Source organism: Gambusia affinis, linkage group LG01 (genome assembly GCF_019740435.1).
Source record: "Gambusia affinis linkage group LG01, SWU_Gaff_1.0, whole genome shotgun sequence".
Classification (NCBI taxonomy): domain Eukaryota; kingdom Metazoa; phylum Chordata; class Actinopteri; order Cyprinodontiformes; family Poeciliidae; genus Gambusia; species Gambusia affinis.
The window spans coordinates 30,859,291-30,882,236 of NC_057868.1; the positions used below are offsets into that span (position 1 = coordinate 30,859,291).

General features: G+C 39.5%; 1 protein-coding gene and 1 long non-coding RNA gene across 4 annotated transcripts in view; one reads left to right on the forward strand and one right to left on the reverse strand.

The window, feature by feature from the left end:
• fgd (faciogenital dysplasia) overlaps nt 1-22,946 on the reverse strand; it is a 69,114-nt gene that overhangs the window by 15,362 nt on the left and 30,806 nt on the right. For 2 of the 3 annotated variants that reach the window (XM_044113433.1, XM_044113444.1), the window contains exons 2-5: nt 8,047-8,217; nt 4,528-4,729; nt 2,744-3,350; nt 1,107-1,196 (exon numbers count right to left, since the gene is read on the reverse strand). In XM_044113433.1, the coding sequence (XP_043969368.1) occupies nt 1,107-1,196; nt 2,744-3,350; nt 4,528-4,729; nt 8,047-8,217 (1,070 nt within the window). Of the gene's footprint in view, nt 1-1,106; nt 1,197-2,743; nt 3,351-4,527; nt 4,730-8,046; nt 8,218-10,390; nt 10,498-22,946 lie in introns of those variants that run through there. The other variant, XM_044113454.1, reaches the window with a different exon arrangement.
• Nucleotides 11,426-20,151, forward strand: LOC122829142. The gene is made up of 3 exons (XR_006370333.1): nt 11,426-11,532; nt 17,263-17,356; nt 17,496-20,151. It is a non-coding gene; the product is annotated as an uncharacterized LOC122829142 (long non-coding RNA).

Genomic DNA, 22,946 nt, shown 5'->3' on the forward strand with positions numbered 1-22,946 from the left:
GATAGGCATCTGCACAACATTATGACCAGGTGAGGAAGTAGTTGGACCATTTGAATCAACTGCATCTCCTGACTTGACAAGACAGACACATATATGCCTTAATTGAATGGCATGTTCTGCTGTCTTTCTCATTTTGAAGAGTGACTATGAGAAACACATCTTTATCAGGAGTGCCGGTAGCTGTAATGGGTGAAGCAACAAATGAAAGAGTCACTGATTTGCTTCTTTAACAGTTGATATAAATATTTTCAAAAAGGTGAAATTCTACTTCTGCTTGGGTGCAAACTGGTTCTGTACAACATGCACAAAAACAGAACTTCATGAAAGTGGAATGTGGCTCTCATTATAAATGTAAAATTAAAAAAAAGAAAACACATCTGCTTGATGTGGTTGCTAACATTTCAATATATTACAGCGAGGAAAACGTAAGGTCAAAATTTATAATCGCATAACATTTTTTTCATGACTCGTGATGTACCCCTCTCCTTACCTACATCCACTTTCACCTCCGTACCAGCCCCAACCACAGGTGGGCTTTTCAGTAACCATAGAAACGGGCATTGATGTAGCAAGAACAAAAACAGGAAGCAAACTATGAGGCTTTTTTGCCCTCTGGAAACAAATAAAGCAACGTTACTCTGCAATAGGGCAGCTGTTTATCTGCTGCACCACATGAGCTGAGCAAAGAGGAAGAGAAGTCAACCACTGGCAGAGGATTCTCATCACAACGCAACAAAAGTCTAACAGACCGAGGAGCAAAGAATCAGCTGAATATTCTGCAAATAATGAAGTAGTCATTTCCATGAGTGAACATCGATTGGGTTTAATTTGAACCACAGCACTGGATTAACACGAGTTGCTTACCAAAGCAGATGCAGAGCAGATGAAGATTATAGTATTTACCAAGCAAAAGTTCACACTCCAGTCACAAAGCTGTTTTTTTTTTTCATTTAAATATAACTCGCATACACGCAGAAATATTCTCACAAGATTAATCTTACGCTGCTTCCTGTAACATACTCTGATGGAGTTAGATCACGGTGAAAGTTTAAATCCAGCTCATATCTAACCACCACCAGAAAGAGGTAAGGCGGCCGGTGTGTTACCTGGTCGAGGAGGTTGAGTCTTTTCACATAGGCCTCTTCAGTGTGGAGGAGCTCTTTGGCGATGTTGAGGAGCTTCTGAGCCTCCGAGCACTGAGGAATATGGATAAACACAAAAAGATTAACAAATTGATACTTTTATCAAAGTGGGAAGCTTCTTTCTTATATGCCAGATCAAACTGATTTGAATTCTAAATAAACAAGGGAATGATTAAGGTGCATATTTTAATATATTTAGAAAAAAACTGAACTAAAAATGCCAACCAGCTCTTAAAAGCACGTGAGAGTATTGCAGTAGATTATTGTAAACTTAATAACTGAAACTAGCAGGATGTGTATATTGGCTGCATCAGTGAAACTGAGAAACATCATTCCTCTTTCTTTTGACTCTTTCAGTTACTTTTTGAAACAGTCTAATAAACCGAAAAATATTTGAGTAAACTTAAATAAAACGAGGCTACAGACAAAATGTATTCTGGCTTCGCCCGCTGAACATGCACCGAAGTCATGGAGGATCGAGTCTGATGCAACAATGTGGGTTTCACAACAAATCTATTCCATTTAACTACAAACATTCCCCCACAGTAAGATTTTGATGTTCCTGGGTACTTAAAGGGAACTCAAAATTCACCTGTAACCTCTCAACGATCGTTATTCTGAAGAAAACGAAATGCAGCACATTCATTGTTCGTAAGTGGAGGCCACGCAAAGACAGCAGAAGTTGTTTTCAGTCGTCCTCCTGCAGTGTGCATCACTGAAAAACCCACATCCTCTGTGACAAGGCTGTCATTATGCACCCATCAACATGTCAGCTACAATGTTGGGTTCACACACACATAGAGCAGCAACAACATGTATCTGCACACCCTTCCTCTGCACAGCAGTGTCGGGATCAGGAAGTGCTGAAGAGCAGCGGTGCATTTTTCCTCCTAAAACGCTCAGGGTGTGGACAGACGGCAGCGGCTGCACGCGCTAGCTTTCATGTGACAGTTATGCGAGATCTGGGTGTGTTTTATATCCATAGAAATCATCTGTGAGAGAAACATTTTGTGTTGGCACAAAAGTTTTCTTTGCACACGTTTTAATCTCTCTGGACTGGTCTGTTCTGGCCCCATTTGATCCTCTGAAATCAGAAACTTCAGGGTACTTACAGGACAGTCTGTCTCAGAGGGAAATGCATGCACACAGTTTCAAGTACAGGTGCTGTTTACAATCAATAGCCCAAGTGAAATCTTAGTTCAGCTTTGGGAAAACTTCAGGCCGTGGGCTTTGATCGAGCGATCCACTCCAGCTCCTGTTACAGCTCTCTGGCAGGTATTTACCCTTTTATGTATGGGAAGAGCTGCTTTTAGATAGGAGTCAGTCACTTGTGCCGAGTAAACTAAGGCAATTAGAGTGTCTAAGGTTTCATGCATAAAACTCTTTGAAACTATTCACTCAAGCCGGGATAATAATAGACACAGGCTGTTTTTTTCCGTGACATAAAAGGCCGTCTGAGTGTCTGAGATGAAGTTTTTTACCTGCTGAAAAATCCAGAGAAATGACCTCAAGACAGGAAAATTAAACAGACTGCAGAGATGAAAGCTTTGAATTGGATTAATGAGAAACTTTTGCAGGAGATAGGCATGCATGGTACTCACTTTATGTGTGTCTGAGTGTGTATCTGTCAGATACCCAGGCTGTGAGTCTGGGACCTCGCCGCTGCTCCCCTCGTCTAAGTCACTGTCCTCGTCCTGCGTCGAGTCCCTCTTATTGTCCAGCGTAACACAGCAGGACACGCTTTCCGTCTCAGTGACGCTGTCGTAATGATCCTCCTCGTCGATGGCGTCCTCGTTGGGGAACGCTTCCCCTTCGGTGGCACACGACGGGCTGTCGATGCCGCTGTCCCGGTTGGGAATCTTCCCGTTCTGCTGCGAGGAGTCGGGATTGTCCGTAAGTTTATGGGAAGAGCCCTGTTCGCGGTCCGCATCGTTGATGCAGCCCACCCTCTCTGTGATGTCATGCTCCACGCAGTCGTCCAGCCCGCCGTTGTCCGAGCCGTCGATGTGCATTGAGGCAAGACGGGAAAGTTCGGACACGCCGTCAGTTCGTTCGGAGGGGCTTAGTGCAAGTTTGTCCACGGTGGAGGAGTCTCCAGTGACCTTCGCTGAGGCGTCCACGCTGCAGGATGGAGGGAGGTCAGACGCAGTGTCCATTCTCAGACAAAGATGCAGCTGCGACCGTGGGAGTACCCCCAGGATGGGGACTCTGGGACAGAAAGATATTATTAATCACTAATTAATGACTAACTGGAAGCATGGAAGAAAAAAATCTGTTATATTTATCCACCAACAAATGCACATTTGTAAAATGCCTTCAAAAGTTTTTATACTCTCTTAACATGTTTGCATTGGATCTTTTTACAAACTTTATGGTATTTTATGATGATTTTATATGCTAGCTCAACGCAAAAAGGCATATAATTTTGAAGTGGAAGGAAAATGATTCAGAATGTTTTCAAAATAAAAATCTAAAAATTGTAACCTACATTTGTATTCAGTCCCTTTTATTCTGATCCAGCCTAATTAAACTTGTTGGATAGAAACCAGGTTTGTGTTATAAACTCGGTATGGATCCAGCTAATCTGTGAAATCAGAGATTTGCAATACCACAAAGTGCGTCATGAAGACCAAGGAACAGTTACGCCAAGAGAGAAGTCATTGTTGAAAGAAAGCTGTAAGTCCTACAGTGTATGGTTTGCCAGAAGACATATAAGGGTCACACTAAGCAGGTGAAAAAAAGCTGCTGTGGTCAAAAGAGACTAAGATATTTTTGGACAATTCTGTGAGTTAAGGCACATCACTCTGAACTCAGAATCCGTATGTTAAAACATGGTGGTGGCAGCACCATGCTATGGACATGGATTTCTTCCCAAGGGACGAGAAACTTGGCAGGAGTTGATGGGAGGATGCATGGAGAAGAAAACCTGAGACTGGGGCTGGTTTACCCACAGACAGGGAACGATCACAGTGGAGTTGTTTTGAGAAAAGCACAAAATAATAAAGTCAAAGCTTGAGCAAAAAACCAACCTAGAATATGTGGGAAGACGTGTTGCATCAAATATCGCTGAGGTTAAGCTTTACGCAAAGAATGAGCAAAAACGTAGATGACTAGATGTGCAAAGCTGGTAGAGACAAAACCCCACAAGACTTGCAGCTTATGTGGTTTACACAGTATCAATTGAAAAAAAAAACAAAAACTTTTTCTAAACTTCAAAATTACACAGAACATAGTGTGTTGCAAAAAATCAATATAAAGATACTAAAGTTTGTGGTTGTAACATGACAGAATCCGAGAAGATTCAAGGGTAGGGATATGGAACCACTAAAAAAATCCAAATGATGACTTTGATAGATGAACTGAGAGTTCCCTCCCAGCCTCTTACCTGGAGTTATTAAACCTCTCGATGAGCTGGCCAACCTTCTGAGGCTCTTTCGGTGGATGTGCTCCCTGGCCAGTAGGGTTCAGGCAAGGCTTTGGCTTAGGAGGAGGAGGAGGCGCCGGCAGAGGCCTGGAGGGCGCCGGGGGGATCCTCTTAGGTTTCTTGTCTTGGCCAAGGGCGAGCAGGTGCGCAGGTTTAGGGGGCACTGCACATGCATAAATCCAGACAATACGAGAGCATCAGAACAGGAGGAGACGCATGAGGCTGCTGGCATGAAGAGAAACGATCAGGTGACACAAATAAATCCCAGGAAGAAAATCTCCATGGCTGAGCCAAAAACCTTGGTTGCTCCTTCCTGAGGCTTCGAGAGAGAAAAACTTTTAAAAACTGAAAGGAACCATAGCAGCAAGGCAGAGTAACTTCGACTGTCAGTGACAGCTTTCGGACTACTTCCTTATTTCAGAACAGGATGCTGACAGCTCTGTGTGTGTCTGTGTGTGTGTGTGTGTGGTGTGTGTGTGTGTGTGTGTGTATGTAACCCACAACACTTCCAGACAAAAAAAAAAAACAAAAAAAAAAAAAAAAAAAAACTTGAAACCAAAACTGCTTCATGCGTGCATGCACATTACTGGCTTATCATTTTGATCTCAGTCTTTATATTTGCGTTAATTTAACTTTAGGAAACCAATTTGTTTGAAAGCAGGAAATAAAGTTTAATGTCCCAGTCGTTCAAGTGAGCACTTCCTCTGTGTGCATGTTTCAATATGATGATGAAGCTTGCATCCAAATGTCCAAACAGAGCCTCTGTTAAAGAGACCAACCAGGACTTTTTACACTGACGAATGTAGGAGGATTCTACAAAATACAAATAATTTTCAAAATCAGGTTGAAAAACAAAAGTGCGGATCCTGCTTTGTGTGTATTTGAGACAAACGAAATGACTGAATATGACATGTTCTACAGGAGACAAATTTCAGAAAAATGTCCAGCTCCTAACTTTAACTGAAGTTGAAGTTAAAAATATTTTAATCCAATTTAGACAATATTATGAGACACAATATTGTATTTTTCAGTAGTTTTGACTAACTACCAAAATTATACATTTAGATGTCATTATTCAGTTTTCACTAAGCAAATTAATACCAACTTAACTGCATAAATGAATGCAGTATCAGTCTGAACAGAAAAAGATGTGGAGTGAATATAACTGTACAAATAACTGAACAAATAAACAGAACAGCAAAATATTTAACTGTAGATCTCTTTTAGGGGAGTGGCTGCTGACCTTATTTTAGATCTAAAAAGAAAATAGACCCTTCCTTCCTGCCAAACCTATACTGACTCACTGGCAGATGTGTGTTCAAACAAAAAGCCTGTTTCCAAATTTTACTCATAATTCCATCCCAGGAAAGAGCTTCACTCCCATTTTTCCTCTCAAGTCAGAACAAAATAGTAAACCCTATTTTTATCATCCAGTCAGGGGGTTCGTTTGTGACAAACTGGATGGTGGCAGCTTTTCTCCATACATTTTTGTATTAGTTCATGAAAGGTCTATTCAGTGTGGGTGTAATGGTGATAGACCAAAACATATTCAACACTAAATTCTATATCTCATAGAGATCAAAGGCTCATAATTTCTCCAACAAACCAAACTTTAAAAGCCATTAGGCAGACCTTCCAGTAAAATCAATAACATTCACAACATTTTGTGTTCAGTTTTTATTTGTTTCACAGTGTACTCAAAATAAAACACAAAAACAAGCTTTCCATGTGCACAGGTCTCTTGTGACGTCACATGAGGCAACAGGTCAGAGTTGTTTTAATTCTTTTTATATATTTCTATCTGTCTTTTTATATATAAAAAAAATATATTATATATATATATATATATATATATATATATATATATATATATATATATATATATATATATATATATATATATATATATTTATTCAAATAATTTCCATCAAATTCCTCTTTTGCAGGTTTTTAATAATGCAAACTGATTGGTGATGTCGTCAGCTCAAGTACACACAAAACATAACTAACGGTTGTTTTTCCTCAATGTGCTTTTTCAAAGCTTGGTTTTCTGCAGAAGTCTGCTGTGGAAATTCATATCAGATTAAGCAGCTTTATCTAGTATCTTGAAAAGAGCAGGTATTCATTTATTTCATTATGTTCTACCAGACCATGAAACATGTCCAAAAGAAGGAATTTGTCAACACTACTGACAAAAGAATAACTCTTTCTTATCTGTTAAAAGAACAGAATTTGATCATGTTATACATTGCTATTTACAGTTTTGTTTCTACAATGAAACCGAGGGATTTCTACAGAAGGATATCAACCGGAAAGAAACTCAAGTCAGCCCACACCTAATCACTGACAAACCAAGAATTAGTTTCCTCTCAATTTGTGTAGAGTACAGTGTTGTGTACATTCAAGTATCAACAACAAAGACGATTCAAAACATTTCCAAATATTTACTGCATTCTCTTTTTTTGGGAAAAAGAGCATATTTATAAATTTGATGATTTAGTCACCAGACTAAAACCCTGAATTAGTCTGGTGACTAAATCAGGGTTTTTCATTCTGTTGCACTTTAGAGATTAATCTAATTGTGGTCTTCTATTTTAGTCACTTTTCCATTTGTCTATATCTTTTTAAAGCAGATTTTTAGTAATTTACTTTACTTATTTACATTACGAAATTATCTAATTTGCAAATCTTAGCTTTTTTGGCAATTACTTTACATTTCAAAACACACAAAAAAAATGTTATTCTAGAACCAATGCTTTGCCATGAAGAGCAGAAAGAGTTTATTTGTTTAAAAATATTTGCCTTAAAATTTTTAGGAGTATCAGAAATATTCAGATATCTGTTCCAGTTCTAGTTCCTACTTAAAAATTCAAAAAGTGTGATACTCATTTACTATTAAGTATTCTTTATTATGTTGAGTGCCCTTAAGGATCAAGACTTTAATTTTATTTCAAATAGACATGATTTGCACCCAGATTCTTTGAATCTTGTTAAATTATTTCACCCACTAACACACTTGAATGGACTGTCATTATATATTAATCCTCCCACGAGGCTTTTCAGCTTCAGAAATTTCCAAAGACAGACTTTGCATTAAAGTTATCACCACTTTGATGATGAGCTATGTACAGTTAGCTGGGATTTATCCCTTGGCATAAGAGGCCTTTTAAAAATCGGGGACAAGTCTGCGGTGTCCCAGTCTTGCTCCTCAGAAGCTCTCCAAACTTAGCGCATGTTGTTCATATTTTTCATTCTTCAAATGAAACCAAAACACAAACACTTGGGAACCGCTGGCCTCCTTTTCCACCAGCTGCTCCTGCAGCAGCGACCTATTAAACAGCGTGAGTGGCAGAGTGAGGCCGCACAGAGAAAGGAGGTTTGTCGGCACAGAAGCAATGACAGGTTAATAGCAGGGGTCTGATCCTGCGGACACCCTTCAACTACGACAACAGGGGCCACACCGTGCCATGGGATTTTTACCTTGAGGTTTTTGAGCAGTCGGCGGTTGGGGTAAGGTGGAGGTCTGGGGCCGCGGCTTGATGGCTGGCTTGTCGTGACATGGTCTGGTGGTTGGGCCTTTCTTTGCCAGCCGCGGAGAACACAGGTAGTCCACTGATCCACACGAGTACTGCAGGGAGGAGGCCGGCAGATCTGCAGACAGGAAAACAAATCACCCACAATTTTAGATATCGATCACTCCTAACAAGATTCCACTGAAAAACACGTCTATATCCTACTATAATCCTGCTGCCACAGAAACGCAGCAGTGTCAGTGAATGCCCTTCATGGCATTGTGTGCTTTAGGAAGTCGCTTTGAGATCAGAAATGGAGAAGAGGAGGCTGAGAGCATCAGTCCTGCAGAGAAGAGCCACGGGCTTCTGTCTGTGTTTGTGGCCTGAATCTGACTCATTACATCTGACCTGCTCTGAACGTCTTCTAAAAATAGATTGTGTGTTTCTATGTGTGAGTTACATAAACAGAACAGTGGTATGCCCTTTTATTTATTTCTTTTATAAAGATGCAAGATATTCCAGTCAACTGACTTCCACTTTGAGGCAAAGGTAAAATGCAATTTTATTTCACAAGATTTATATATAATATTTTTATGAACTATACAAGCCTGATGTGCCTTAACGAACATTGCACAAAAAATAAAAAAGGGATATTTTTTGCAGTATAATTTTCTTGATTTTATTAAACTCTGGTGTCTTTGTAACCAGTTTCTGCCTAAACATATAAATGACTGAAGTACAAAATTTTCACATTGGACATAAAAAACTAAGTTAACACTTGTGTCAAAGGCAATATTAAAACTTAGTTTGCATAAAATATGCAATAAATATGACAAGTAGGTCATTCCAAGAATAGCAGGAGTTTTCCAACATAGTCTAATTCTCTGAAGAAAAAGAAAACACTCCAATAACTGGAATTGGCAGAGAATGTCATCCTCAGCCTGCATGTTAATGACAGAAAATCTGTAAATGATGTGTTAAAAACCCCAGCTCCACTATATAGAGAAACCTTTTATTCTTTGTCACAAGTCATGAACAAATCACTCAGCTTTGTATCAGACCTGTATGTTATATTGTTTATTAAATGCTTCAAAACTGAACTCAATCTGTATATGAATAAAAAAAACATATTTTTCTTGGATGCAGTTTTAATGATCTAGATCCTGCTAGACAAAAGAGAATGACATTCAAAGAAGGAAAATGTGTGTTGAATTTCACAGGTCAGGAAAGAGCTGCAATAAAACAGCTTAAACTTGATAGCAATAATTAAAACATTTAAAACTACAACAGTAAGAAGAAGAAGAAGAAGAAGAAAGACAACAGTAAGAAGAAGAAGAAAAAAAAAGACTGGAACGTATTATAGCATCCAGTGTGAGGAGGCTTGAAAAGGAGGTATTTAAAAAATTCTCTAAAGCTTACTGTTGAAGAAGTGCAGCAAAGAGCGTTATCTCCAAAGTAACCCGAGGTTTTTCTGTCTTACCATGACAAAAGTAGACTAACATAGCCACTTTTAACCCAAACAATGAGATTTCATCAGATGAGAAAAGGATTAAGTTTTTTGGGTATGGATAAAAACTAAGGCTGCTTCCTTATTGGCAGAAGAGGGTTGTATTAATAACAACAAATGGGCTGTAAAAATAATGACAGCTGTTATTCCAGCTACTGAAGAAAAATAATCAAGTTAAATTTGGATTTTTCTAAAATGTGCAAAATGCAATACAATGTGAATTTATTTTAAGGGATTTCTTACATTGTTTTACCCATAAACATGCCAAGCACCATATTTAGGATCAACCAAATAAAAAAACAGGAAGGAAAGGAGTTTACTGATATATTTTTAACATATACAGCTCAGTTTTTTGTTCTATTTTGCTTTTGGCAAAGAATTTAAGTTGACCGGTAAAAAAAGAAATCTCATGTTAAAACGCACTACATGCAAGGCCTGTGATTGGCTTCAAAAAGCAGCAAGACAGTAGACATTGTTTGTGTTGCATCTAATTTCTTGGCTATTTTCCTGAGATTTGAATTTACCCCAGTGACACAGTGTCACAGCGGTTCTTTCTCAAATTAATTTTAACCCAAAATTACCCCAAGCACCTTACAAGAGTCCTGGCACATCTAATTTGGTGTTTTGAAGCTGTGCTGCAGGCAGTGGAAGCAGAAAAACATTCAGTCGGTAATGAGTCCTGTTACGCTTCCCGCCCCGTGTGGCAGACGGCAGTGGAATAAAAGTAGCTCTTCAGGCTCTGCGTTATACACAGGAAGAAAGAAAAGAAAAAAACAAAAAAGACATTCTCCACGGAGAGGCTCACCAAATCAGCGCGGTAATCAGAGATGACTCAAGAAAGCAAGACAGGAAATGCTCAACCTGTGATGAAGAGGACAAAAATGTCCAGCAGCCAAAGGAGCAGATTGTCAAGAACTCCCAGACCCAAGACTGGTTGAGGTCTCTCCTGGGAAAAGCAAACAGCCTTGGCAGAGGGAGGCACAAGAGCTGTTACCTATGGAAACACGGTGTAGCCATGGTTACCTGAGAGCTCAACCTGACCCTCAAGTCGAGCAGCAACTTGATGACACAGCAGAGAGGAAGGCAGCTGATTCTTGCGCTTTTTAATAGGAAAATCTAACAAAGCAAAAAAAAAAAAAAAAAGAAAAAAAAAAAAAAGCTGCACAGCTCAACTAAACCGTCAGTATAACACCTGAATTGGTAAAATTCAATCAAAAAATGAAGACATGTACAACACCATTACCTTGTGTAAAGTCTTTGAGCGTCAAATATCCAAAGTCCAAAGAACAAGTGCCGGTAAAACTCTGCTCAGCCAGTGTCACAATAAATCCTGCCCTCCCAGTTTTTCCTGTGCGCGTGTGCACAGCTAAGACCAGTATGTGTCACGCACATGCCCTGGGAAGTCCTTCAAAGCTCACCTCTGCATTACGCTCCAGCACACACGTTTTACCTGCCGGTTCCCAGCAGTGTTCCTGAAGCTGCACCTGTCTGGCTCACCTGTTGAACTTGATCCTGGTTCCTCCTCCTCCTGGGGCCCCAAGTGACAAGACTGCATGTCACAGAGGAGCCCCATAATCCCTGGACTTTGTCCATGACACGCAACAACTCATATGACATTTAATCACTAAGCAGGCTTTCCGAGTCCGGTACAGAGGAGATCCTAAAATGATTACACCGAAAACGGGTAAGTTATAAGAAGAGTTTTTGTTCTAAACAAAAACAAGACAGATCTAATCTCAGTCTTTTTTTCTCTGTTTGTGGTCACAGACGAACTGGTAATCTCTCGTTTTACCAGTCTCTTTACACCTGGTGTGACTCAACATCCTGAGAGCAGACAGTGGGAATATTTTAAGCTGTAACCTGAAACTTTGCATTAAAGTGTGTTCTTAAACCCATTTACAGGGTCTGCACTGCACCTGAGTGACAGAAACATCCAAACACTTTCAGGTATTTCAGTCTGACGCAAACATGAGGACAGTGCCATCTCTGTCTGAAATCTCTGGCTGCAACATGACGAGAGCTAAGAACAACCGAAAGGAATGTGACTCTTATCCTAACAAAAACAACATGCATTCATCTTCATATTTATCTTTCAGTTCTCTTAAGTTGTGTACGATTCATAAACAATAAGCAACACAAAGAACTTAACATAGCGTCTTGTGGTGGGTTTTGGTATAGGTCCTTTGGGCGGTTTCCCAGGGTAGCATCAAAAGGGGCAGAGCAATGCATAAGCACTACATAATAAAAGCAGAACCTATTCAGCTTCCCCTTGAATATGTTGCATGCATGTGTACAGAGAGTAGGAAAGAAAATGGTAGCCATTTTATATTTCTCCAAGAGTTACATAATTTCCTGCATTTTCATTGGTTGGAGAGCAGCAGAAGGAGGGACTTTACTCAGGAACCATTCCTATAAGAAGCCCCACTGATTAATACCAGTTATTACATCAGTGCAATCCTTTGTGATAGCAACGTTGCACACTGATATTGCAATTCAACATATTCTGCAGCTCTATTTAAAATAAACTAAAAGTGCAATAACAGCTTAACCTTATGTTGATAGAAAATATGGATAATGTAAAATGTTACATCCATATTAATAAAACTGAAACCCTTATCTCTAGATGGTGATTTAAAGGGAAAGATTCATACCCTACCTCTTATCAGCCTTCAAACACGTGCAAGCACACACAATTCACAAATACAGCCGCCTGTCAGTCACTGTCAGCCCTGAGGCGACTCCCCTCCATCCTCTCACAATCATTTATCACCCATCACCCCCTGAGTACAGTCCTCCTGTCCCACTGATATCTGGGAGACAGATTGCTTTGAGTCAGCAGAGTCTCCTTGCTCAGACAAACAGTCAATCGGGTCTCCAGCCCCGGTGAGGACGAGCTCACAGTAGGGCTCTGATAACAGACTGCCAGGTCTCTGATGTGAACACTAATGAAACAATACACTCACAAACACACATATTCCAGTTTCTCTATCTCTGTTGCACATATTCCATTATTTCAATTTTGATTGGCTACATTGGAAATATTAACTGAACAACAAATAAAAAGTCAAATTTGACCCATACATATTGGATCAGTCTTTCTATTTCCCCTAAAAATGAGGAAAACAACAGAAATGAGAGAGATAGGTGACCCATCACTAATATCTTAATTCCATTTCATATCCACTATTGCATTTTTCCCCCCCAATCTTCCTGCTCCTTCTCGTTTTGCCTCCCCTTGTCTTTTTACTCCAGGTGAAGCAGGAGACAGTAATGAGCGCTCTGACCTCGATCTACTTCGGCTTTTACTCCATGACTGAACAACAGAAATACAAATCTAGAGACAATGACAAATAGTATAGTCTGTTTAAATAAATCCACAGAAAAAGAAAAACACATGGATTAACATAAAAAAAAAACAGAAAGCTGGCAGGTTTCAGTACAAAAATAGATTTCATCTTTAAGTGACTGGTTAATTTGGATCCAAACCAGAGATGATCCAATATTTCTTTTTGGTTTCTGATTTTCTATCTTTGATTTTTGTGAAGCTGTGACCTGGCAACTTCTCCTAATTGTCAGCATTTTATTCTTTTTCTAGTTTTTTCTGTTGCAACTGGTCATTCAATGTTTATATTAGGGTCTGAGGCAACACCGTTTGAGACAGGAGCCACAGTTTTGTTCTGAAACTATCATTTAAAAACAAGCACATTTTAAACCATCTTTAGTATTTTATATTTGAGATGAACATAGTTACTGTTACTAGCACTATGAACCACAGACTTTGCATAACTGAAATTTTCAAAATGATTTTCAAAACCCAACATGTTCCATGACAGACAAAAGTTAAAGGCTTTAAAAGAAGAAACATAATTCAGCCTTCCTGTTATCTACCAGAAGTCTTGTTCTCTCTCTCGCTATCTCAGCGTACACAAACTCTTTCTCAAGCTGTACAAAACTGTCCTTGTAAATGACATACTTTGGAGATATGCACACATTTTTTCCTAGGAGAACCAGCAATTAAGGGTGCTGTAAATGAAAGCCAAAGTTCCCACTAAACATTAAAATAACATAAGAGCCTCACTTTAAGAGAATCAACTACAAAACACTAAAATAACAAAAACACCCACAGTAATATTAGTAGGGCAAATTGGTGTCAACAACATGTAAAAATCGGACTGTTGCAGGATTTAAGTCGGTTTCTACAAAGAGGCTTATTTCCTTCATGAACCAACAAAGCTTCAACTGTCAGTCCACCGTTGGGTTTCTGAGCACTTACACACAATATGCAGAGAGATCAACAGATTTCTAATCGTCCATTGTGGCTGCAGATTGTGCATCTACATTAATCCATTTCTTCTCTGTCCAGTTCCTCTACTCAGCAGATCCATTTCAGATCCATATTTATTATGTTGTTTGAGGATCAGTGGCGCCCAGAGTTTCTGCTGTATGAGTGCTGCCTGGGAGCAAGCAAGGGGGTGGTAGAATATCTTGTTAGGTACCCTTATTTGGGTCAGTAAGCACAGCGGGCACAGTGGCATGTCTCCCACAGTAAGTGGGAAGATTTCAGATAAGCACTATGTGATCTACTAGCAAGATAAGATAAGAAGAAGCTGAGCGCTTAGAAAGAGGACGAGGGTGCAGCAGATGGCTGGAATGTGTTGAGGGACTCAAAGAATCAAAAAATGAATAAAATATGATCAAAATTATTTTACAGCAATACTTTTCAGTAGGGAATGTCATTACTGAGTGAAGAGAAGCTCACCAGGGCAAAGGTCTTATAGGAAACCATTTCTTACTGAGGCATGCAAGCTGTTTATTCAGGCTGCCATGACAGAGCCCAGAGCAGGAACCTGAACATTTCACAGCCTGGCTGCTTGGTTTTATTCTGGTAAAGAGTCCAGGTTTATTTGATATTTGATGTGAATTTAGGAATATTTAAAAATAATACAGTGAAGGTCTTTTTACAGGGAACACACGTTTATATGCTAATCAGACTAAGTATGCTAAAATATTTGTGAAAATAGACAATAGATCACAACAGAAAGACTAGTTAAGGTATCCTCTCAAATATCAGAAGTGCAAAAAAATTGTTTGTGACTGATGGCATGTTTTGTGACGGAGTAATCAGGTTTTGCTGTGTTCGTAGACACAAAAAAAGATAAAGTCAAGACTCTAAATATTCTAATTTAAATAGTTCTGTTATTTATCATTTTTAAAGAGAATTTGGAATATGCTACATGTTATATAGACCAATCAGAGCTTTACAAAATCCATTATATTTAGTTAAGAATAATCAAAAACAGTGATTGGCAAGTTAATATTAGGCTAGTAACTTTTAAACAGTCTCAAAACGAATCACCTCTCTCTAAAATGTGCTCGAACATTCCCTGAGAAAACAAGGGAGAGGGCATTGCTGTGGCAACAGACCTGATTTATACTGCTAATATAAAAGCCAGGTCAGAGTCTTCTCTCAAGTGCAAACTCCCTCTAGTTGGAGCTCAAATCTGATAAAAGTGCGGGTGTTTAGTAAACGAATAAGTCAGAAATCTCTCTGAAAACCACAGCACAAAGCAGCAGACATGTGCATCCTTTGTACCCCAGACATTCCACTGTCCTTGGCGACCGGTCATAAGAAAAGCTGAGGGTGAGATATGACACATTTAGTGACCTTTTCCCCCAGTGACTCAAGGCTTCACAATCAGTAACCAGGAACACAGTGAATAAAATTCACAGGAAGACAGTCAGAGGGTACAATAAAAGCAGAATGTCATCAGGACTTGATTATTAAAATTTGAATTCAGTCCTGTGGTTGCTTCCTCATTACCAGAGCTAATGTAACCGGAGGTTTTAGAGGCATGGTGCAGAGAAATGAGTCCCTGTTTGGCTGCAGTCAGCTCTGTAACCCTGAGCATCCCTGTAAACAACTACAGATTGGCAATTAGGACAGCGCGCACGCACACACACACACACACACACGCACACACGCTTTGATGAAAACAAGGGGGTTTACAAACCTGACGTTAGAGATGAGTGCCCAACTGTCCCAGAAACTACTGAAGCCTTACTGAAAGCTACTGTGGCTGCTTTCAATGGTGGCTTTTCACAGTGCGACAGAAAAACCCAACTGGACTCCTTGAACAACAATCAAAGCTGGTGCTTTCTTTCCATTCCCAAAGAAAGTGAGGGAGGTCTTGACAAACACGGTTCTGCTCCATAAGTCACCAGCACCTACTGCCCAAAATAGAATTTTCAAAGTAAATTTCAATCAGTTTCCACCCCAAGGGACTGGACTGTAATAGGTAAAATCCTCTGTGGTCGAGGCTTGATCAATTGTTGTACTGACGAAGGGCTCTTTGAAGTGCAAATACATTGATTATCTCATGCTGACAGGTGGGATTTACCAATCATTAACATAGTCAAGACTCATCAAAAACGGCCTCAGTGGTTTAATTCATGATTGATTAAATGTAGATTGAATGAATAAATGCGGCTTCCACCTGGAACAAATGCATCAACTCATGAATGCAAAGTCTCAATGCATAATAGCACGCAAACGCTGCAAAAAAGCTTCAGTTTTTCAATTTATAGAGACCCGTCTGCAGCACGGAGCACTAAGGAACACTTAGCTCATCCCATATAGCAACTATCACACAGCGATATGCTAACGTTTTACTGCAGACTCTACAGGGTTCAAATCCCACCAAAGAAAAACATTCATATGTTACTGAAAACACGGCGGTCTAAATCATTGGCTTTCCCAAATAAAACACATCCCACAGGGAGAGAACATTCTGCAAGCAAACAAAACACAGCTGGAATGGCCACAAAATTACACCTCTACAATAGACAGAGAAGCAATTGGTGTATGTTGAACTTATTCAATGAATACAGTTTTTTCTATCTATACATTTGAAATTAAAATTAAATAGAGGTTAAAACCACAGGAAAATAATAACAAAAAAAATCCTTTAAGCAAGTTTGCTGATGTTTCTTTAACGTCACAGAAACATTCAATCAGGTACGCTATACTACCGGTACTCCATTAACTTAATATTCCCCTGAAAAAAATATTTTTGAGGGTATTTTGACCCCAAAACGTGTAGTAAAACATCTGGAGTAACAACAGCTTTTATTAAAAGTAAGGAAGAATAAGTGTTTATATTTACATACCTCAATGTCAATGCAGAGATGGTTAAGATTTTAACTGAAAGAGCTCCGCCACCATAAAATACAACACACTGGCAGCAGCCAGGAGCTCACTGTATAGTGCTTTACTACATAGACTGTTCTGTGTAACTGTGTCATCATGAAACACACTGCTGTACAGCTCATGCTTCACAAGATATAACAACAGCAAGTACAATATGCTCCAAAAAACCCAAAAAAAACCACCTACACTGCAGAGACAACAGCTCTAACCCACACTGCTTTTAGCTCTGATCAATAAAACTAATCTGCTTTAATTGAAGACTATATATTTTTTCTTAACATGTCTAATCCCCGAGGGGTCACAGTGAGGCTGAGGCCTGTCTCCAGTGGTGAATGAGTGAGAGTCGCGGTGTACGCTACACACCTTACAGTTTTTGTTTAAGAGCACTGTCTTACTTTAATGTTATTTTTAAGATTTAGTGGGAATAAACCCCATTTTAAAAATCCCATCTGTTCCTGTTTTTGCTCTAGAGTTTCTTGCGTGACTTGGCGACACGAGCTGCAAGTGCTGCAGCCCCCGCAGCTTTACCCAATCAGCCTCTGGCAACCTTCAGATCCCATTCAGGTATCTCTGTATCAGGTTTATTTCTTTACTCTATTTAAGAAAACAATATTTTTGTCCAAATATATTTTTTTTTTTTCAACAAATTTTATCCACAGTGCTCAACAACTATTTTTTTAATTTGTTTCCATGCCTTTAACAGGCTCCTCTCACACCACCCTGCATCTGTTCCAGGCAGGATGGATGTCAGCATGTGAACAAGGAGTGTCTGCAAAGGTGCTGACAGTCAAACAGCCCCAGAGTGACCCAGCCCGGCCCTGTGCAGGTCAACGTGTTGCTCATTCCGGTCTGGATCAGCCCAGTCTGGTTGGTCTTATCCAGAAAGAGTGTGTGTATGCAGGTGTGAAGGACTGGGCTGATGAAATCAAAAGGTTGAGGGGGAGAGGAAGCGGGATGCTGCTCCTCTGTGCTGATACATCTTGGATTCACACCAACACACACAGAGAAAGAGAAAGGTCACTTGTACTGAGCAGTGAAAAGTCTTTTTTGACGTCAGAATAATTTTCAAAATGTCACTTGGCTCCTCGGAGGCAAAGTCGGCACTGAAGGCAGACTGAACTTTCAAGAAAATGTCTGACTCACAGCAATTTTCAAGATCAGTCCCTTCAACTTCAAAAAGTTGCAAATAAGGGTTATACTAAAAAACAAAGTTTGTAGGGAAAGCCCTGAACCGAAACAAACAGAACTACTGAAACAATTTTGAGACGAACATCTGAAAAGTGAGACATACCAACAACCATGAGGAAACACTCACACAACCACCACTGTACAAGGAGAGGGTTGTTATAGGAGCCAGGTGTACAGTAGACAGACTAATAAAGGCTCCTGTTTCCTCGGTAATGGCTCCCTTGAGTTCAGCACAGCACAACGCAGCTTGAAGGCCCATTGGTGTTCTCAGAATGAAGTGGACCAAATAACACTCTCATAAAATCAAACACTAAAGAACCCGTCTCGATATTTAAACGTGATAAATATGTGCTGACCTACATGCAAACTGACATTATCCTTCAAAATGATTGCACCATAATAGATTAGTCCCTCTGGGAAGAAAACATGCAATTCTTATAATCTCTGATGTAATTAACATGCAAGCCACACAGGGGCAAGACGTTAAGGGATTATTGTGAGAGGTAAATTATAGATTTTATTATTTTTTAGCATGGGATTTAATTAAGACAAATATGTGGCTTTTTTAGTGTCAATACCTTAACTGAGGTAAAGGTCAAAAAGAAAATAAAAGAATAAAAGTTTACTATCAGTTAAGGTCAAAGGTAAAGTTAACATTTTAATGTCACATAGCTATATAGACTGTGTGATCATAGTGTTAAACACTTAATCCTGAGGTGGTGCAACATAAAATAAAATGACTGAACGACAAGCATTTTTAGTACTCCAAGTACTCCAAAATATTTTCTGTCATGTTCTGGCATCTAATCCTAATCAAATACTGAATTCTTACAGGCTTAAATTATTTTTGCTTAATATAATTTAAACACAATGCTTATGCTCGTGTCGCCAGTGCAGAAGCATTGGGAGTCTTTACCCAAGTGTTATTGGATAGGAGCAGAAAGAAGGAGGACGCTTGTTTAGACTGGATAGTGTGTTAGAAGATTTGCTGCTCAGTTATTAGGATACCAACGCTGTGCGGAACAGATCAGAATTCACTAGAAACACAGACAGAAAGTGGCTGCGGACTGGAATCAGACGATTTTCAGGATTATCTGCCCTGACTGTCCATTGGAAACCAAGTAAAAAAAAAAGATCTTTTTCTTGTTAGTCCCCATGTTATTTTTATTTTCACTCTATCTGAGTGGAACTGGAATGGTAGTTTTAAGTATCACCATTTCAGTCCTAATGATCTACTATCCTGCAACTTTTAGAATCGAATGACTCGTCAGCATGTTTTAGCTCTACAGAGCCCTGGTAACGAGCCATTCATTTAAAGCAATTGCGTAGAAGCTGGGATGTATTCAAAAGTTGCAAGATAGTAGATCTCCATGCCTGGACATGGGCACAATTCCGCCATTTAAAAGAAAAGTGTAGAAGGAAAATTAGAGTAAGAGAGAGGAAGACTTTCAGCTCTTAACAGAAAGGCTAAAAGGACTGAATCATTGTTGGCTGTTTGATCCTTTGAGCTATTAACCAAATTGTTTATTGCATAAACTGGGATAAGCTTGTAACTCCTTTGTTTTCAGTATGAGTCAAAATTTTTGTTTTGCTGTCATTTGGAACCGAGATGCCAGAAATTGGTATAAGTTAAGAAAAACCTGATCGTGGAGATGCACTTTTTTTGTGCATCTCCACAAAAACGTGGAAACTAGACACTTTTTTGTACTGTAGTGGTAAAATGTACTTTCATGATGTGCCTTAGGGTTGGGGTAGTTTGCCCAAAATTAGAATGAATTCGACAACTCGCATGAAAACAATGTTACTAAAACTGTCATAAATCTTTAATTAAGACCTAATTACCCACTATTCTCTTATTACAACTTTAAAATGTAATATCAGAAAAGAGAATTTAGAGGCCTTTGGAAATTGTAGCTCTTTCCCTGATTTATACAGTTTATATGGTTAGTCAACCTTTCTAAAAGCTGCTCATTGATTTCTTTTACGTAACTCGTGGTTAAATCAAAGCTCTTGTGGAGATACTTCACAAAGAGCTGCAGGAAACTTAACTGCCTGCAGCTGGCAAATCTGCCCACCTGTCATCTGTCACCTCTCTCTGTCTCATTAGTTTGCTCCTCAGGGGGGTTTAATAACCCAGATTTATCAAGTGGGATCCCACAGAAATCTGAAAACAATTTCTCCAAGATATACAACACTATAAAAACGAGCATGAAATAAACATATTCATATGAAGACAGCACTTTGAGGATTTTAATTTTCCTCCCTTTTGTCTCGTTGACAACTGCCCCTGTAGGTGCTCCTGCTCAGAAAAATGAGTCCGGCTGCGAGAAGAACAAAACAGAGATCACAAAGAATGGCTTACTGTCATGAAATTTACCATTTATGGTAGCTCCCCGCAAGCAGGACCATGTGTGCACAGGTACTGGCTTCACTTTACGAGGAGAGACATTAAGCTCTGCCTGCTACTGATGTGAATACGGCAAGAAAATGACTCAATAGAATGCATTTCTTGAGACAAAACACTACATTCATGAAAAGATTCTCACAATTAAACTTAGAAATATAAAAGAAAGTACATTAAAACACCTTCGGAGTTTTCAGAGCAGAAGAAAAGCATTTCAGCTCCACTTGGCAGCCTCTGGAAGCCACCTTTCTGTCCGCCCTGCAGCAGCAGGCTGCAACTACAAAGCCGGTTTCTGCGTTGACGCTGAAACCCTGGGCGTTTAAAGGAAGCTGTGATTTTACAGCACAAGCCCACAATTAAAGGCAAAAGGCCTCTGTGTCTGAGGGGAGGGTCACATTAAAAAGACGTGAAGTTGCTCCTGACAGACTTTTGCAAGATGTGAGTGACGTTTGTGGGCATGTGTCATTTTCACTCCAAGCGTCTGATGCCAACGTTTTGCACGAAGGCAGGACACATGCTTCAGCAGAGACAAGAGCGTGTCTAACAGTTTCCGACTGACTGCCCCGGCTAAATGGGGAAGTAAAGTATAGAAGCCCACAGATGCACGCAAAGACCTGAGGAGACACATGATCCTAGAAAGCAGAAAAATATTTGTCTTGCTTGCTGAGCAGCCTGAGGCATGGGGGGAAAAAATGAACTCAATGTCAAACAGCTAAAGGTTTTCAGAAGACTGAATGGAAAAATGTCTGTAACGCACTTCAAAAGAGGTTCTTATGTTAACCAAGCAAATAACAAAACAAAAAACTCCAACTGTTGGGGAAAAGCTGGATTACAAGGAAGTTTCCAGTGTTTCCATACTTACAAGTAAATATGGTCCCTTCCTGTAATGTTTACGTTTCCTGTCTGTGCGCCATGGTCAGTGTCACCACACGTTCACCATTATTTCTGACCAACATGAAGCACTTCCTTCCCCTGAATCTGACCAAGGAACTGAGAGAAAACCACAAGAAGGAGTTGAAAGAGTTCACATCCCCAAGAGTTTGTCAAATGAGAAAATCCACTTCACAAATACAAAGGGGAACAGTTTTTAGGAACAAGACTAAATAGCAAATGGACACGAAACTACAGCGATGCTAAAGGAAACCCCAACACCTAGAATATATGTTCTACTGCAAGTTTACAGAATGTGGGACTATATTATATTTGAGTGAAATCAGGCTCAGTGAAATATTTTGTCTCCTCCAGTAATAGATGTACATGCACTCTAAAATTGACTCTGGTTTGCCATGTTTTCATTTAACTTTAAAATTCTACTGTTTTAAAGTTATTCAAAAGAAAAAGAGCATCAGCAATGTCAGTGGTTGCGGAATGAAATGAAACTCATGAGCAAGCAAAACCAGTTGAGTCATCATCATGAACAGAAAAACGTCAGGTGTTCTCGCTGTTTTTTGTTGTTTTTTTTTTTACGTTGTTGAAATGGAAACAATTGTTCAACCACATGAGCTAATTAATCAGCATATGAATGCAGGTTTCACATGACAACTGAAACTGATTGCTGAACTGAAGTTAGTTCAGCAATCATACAGCAAAAGCTTAACCAAGAAAGAAGCTTTTGCCATAAATTTGAACACACAGGTTCACGCTCTCACAAGAAGATTAAACAATTTGGCCACAACAACAAGCATATCCAGAGGAGTCGAGGTGAGGCTTTTAAAGAACACTGAACTAACTGACAGGCATGGTGGTAGCAGCATCATGATCTGGGACTGCTATCCTGCTAATGCTACTGGTACAATGTAAAGTGCAAAAAAATAATGAAGGAGCTTCAGCAGCCATGTGAATACCTCCACTCTAGCAAAGGATTGAGAGAATGTTGTTTTTAGCATCAAGTGTTTTTGTTCACTGAAGGATTTCAGCTCAAGATTCCATGTAATTCTTTTTAGTCAGCAACAGCCAGAAGATTCAGACATTTTCAGCTTTCAAAAAGTGCGAGAGCACATGCACCTTAGTGATAATCTTGTCTCTAGCACAGTAGAGCTACATGCCATCCCGGTTACAGAACCAGCCCAGCATTAAATACTTGTGGACACTGTGGGCTTACAGAAATCCTTTCCTTTGGCTTCCTCTAAAAGCAAACCTGACCAGACGCAGGAAAATGGGTGCAGTATGACTAACTACTTTTTCCACTGCCAATGGGGTTCTGGGCTCTTTGCTTTTCACACAAGGTTACTGTGTGAGCCCTTTTGGCCTCGAGTGCTGACAGTTTCTACATGGGAGCTCCACCATAAATCTCAGCTTGAAGAATTCCTGACTGATCTGAGATCTGGTTAACCTGCTGTTGTTCAAAGTGTACCATAGCAACTGACTTTGTTTATGCTGTCTTTTGGAAAACATGGATGTTTACACTGCTTTTTGGAAAGGAGCAGCTGCTTGGCAGCAAAATATGTCTTTAAGATACAGGAAAGGAGCATTCAAATTCACATGATTTAGCCTTTTAAGACTATTGTGAGTTTGTTCTTGAAATTTATATTTAAAATTGAATTGAATTATCTGAGGCATCGT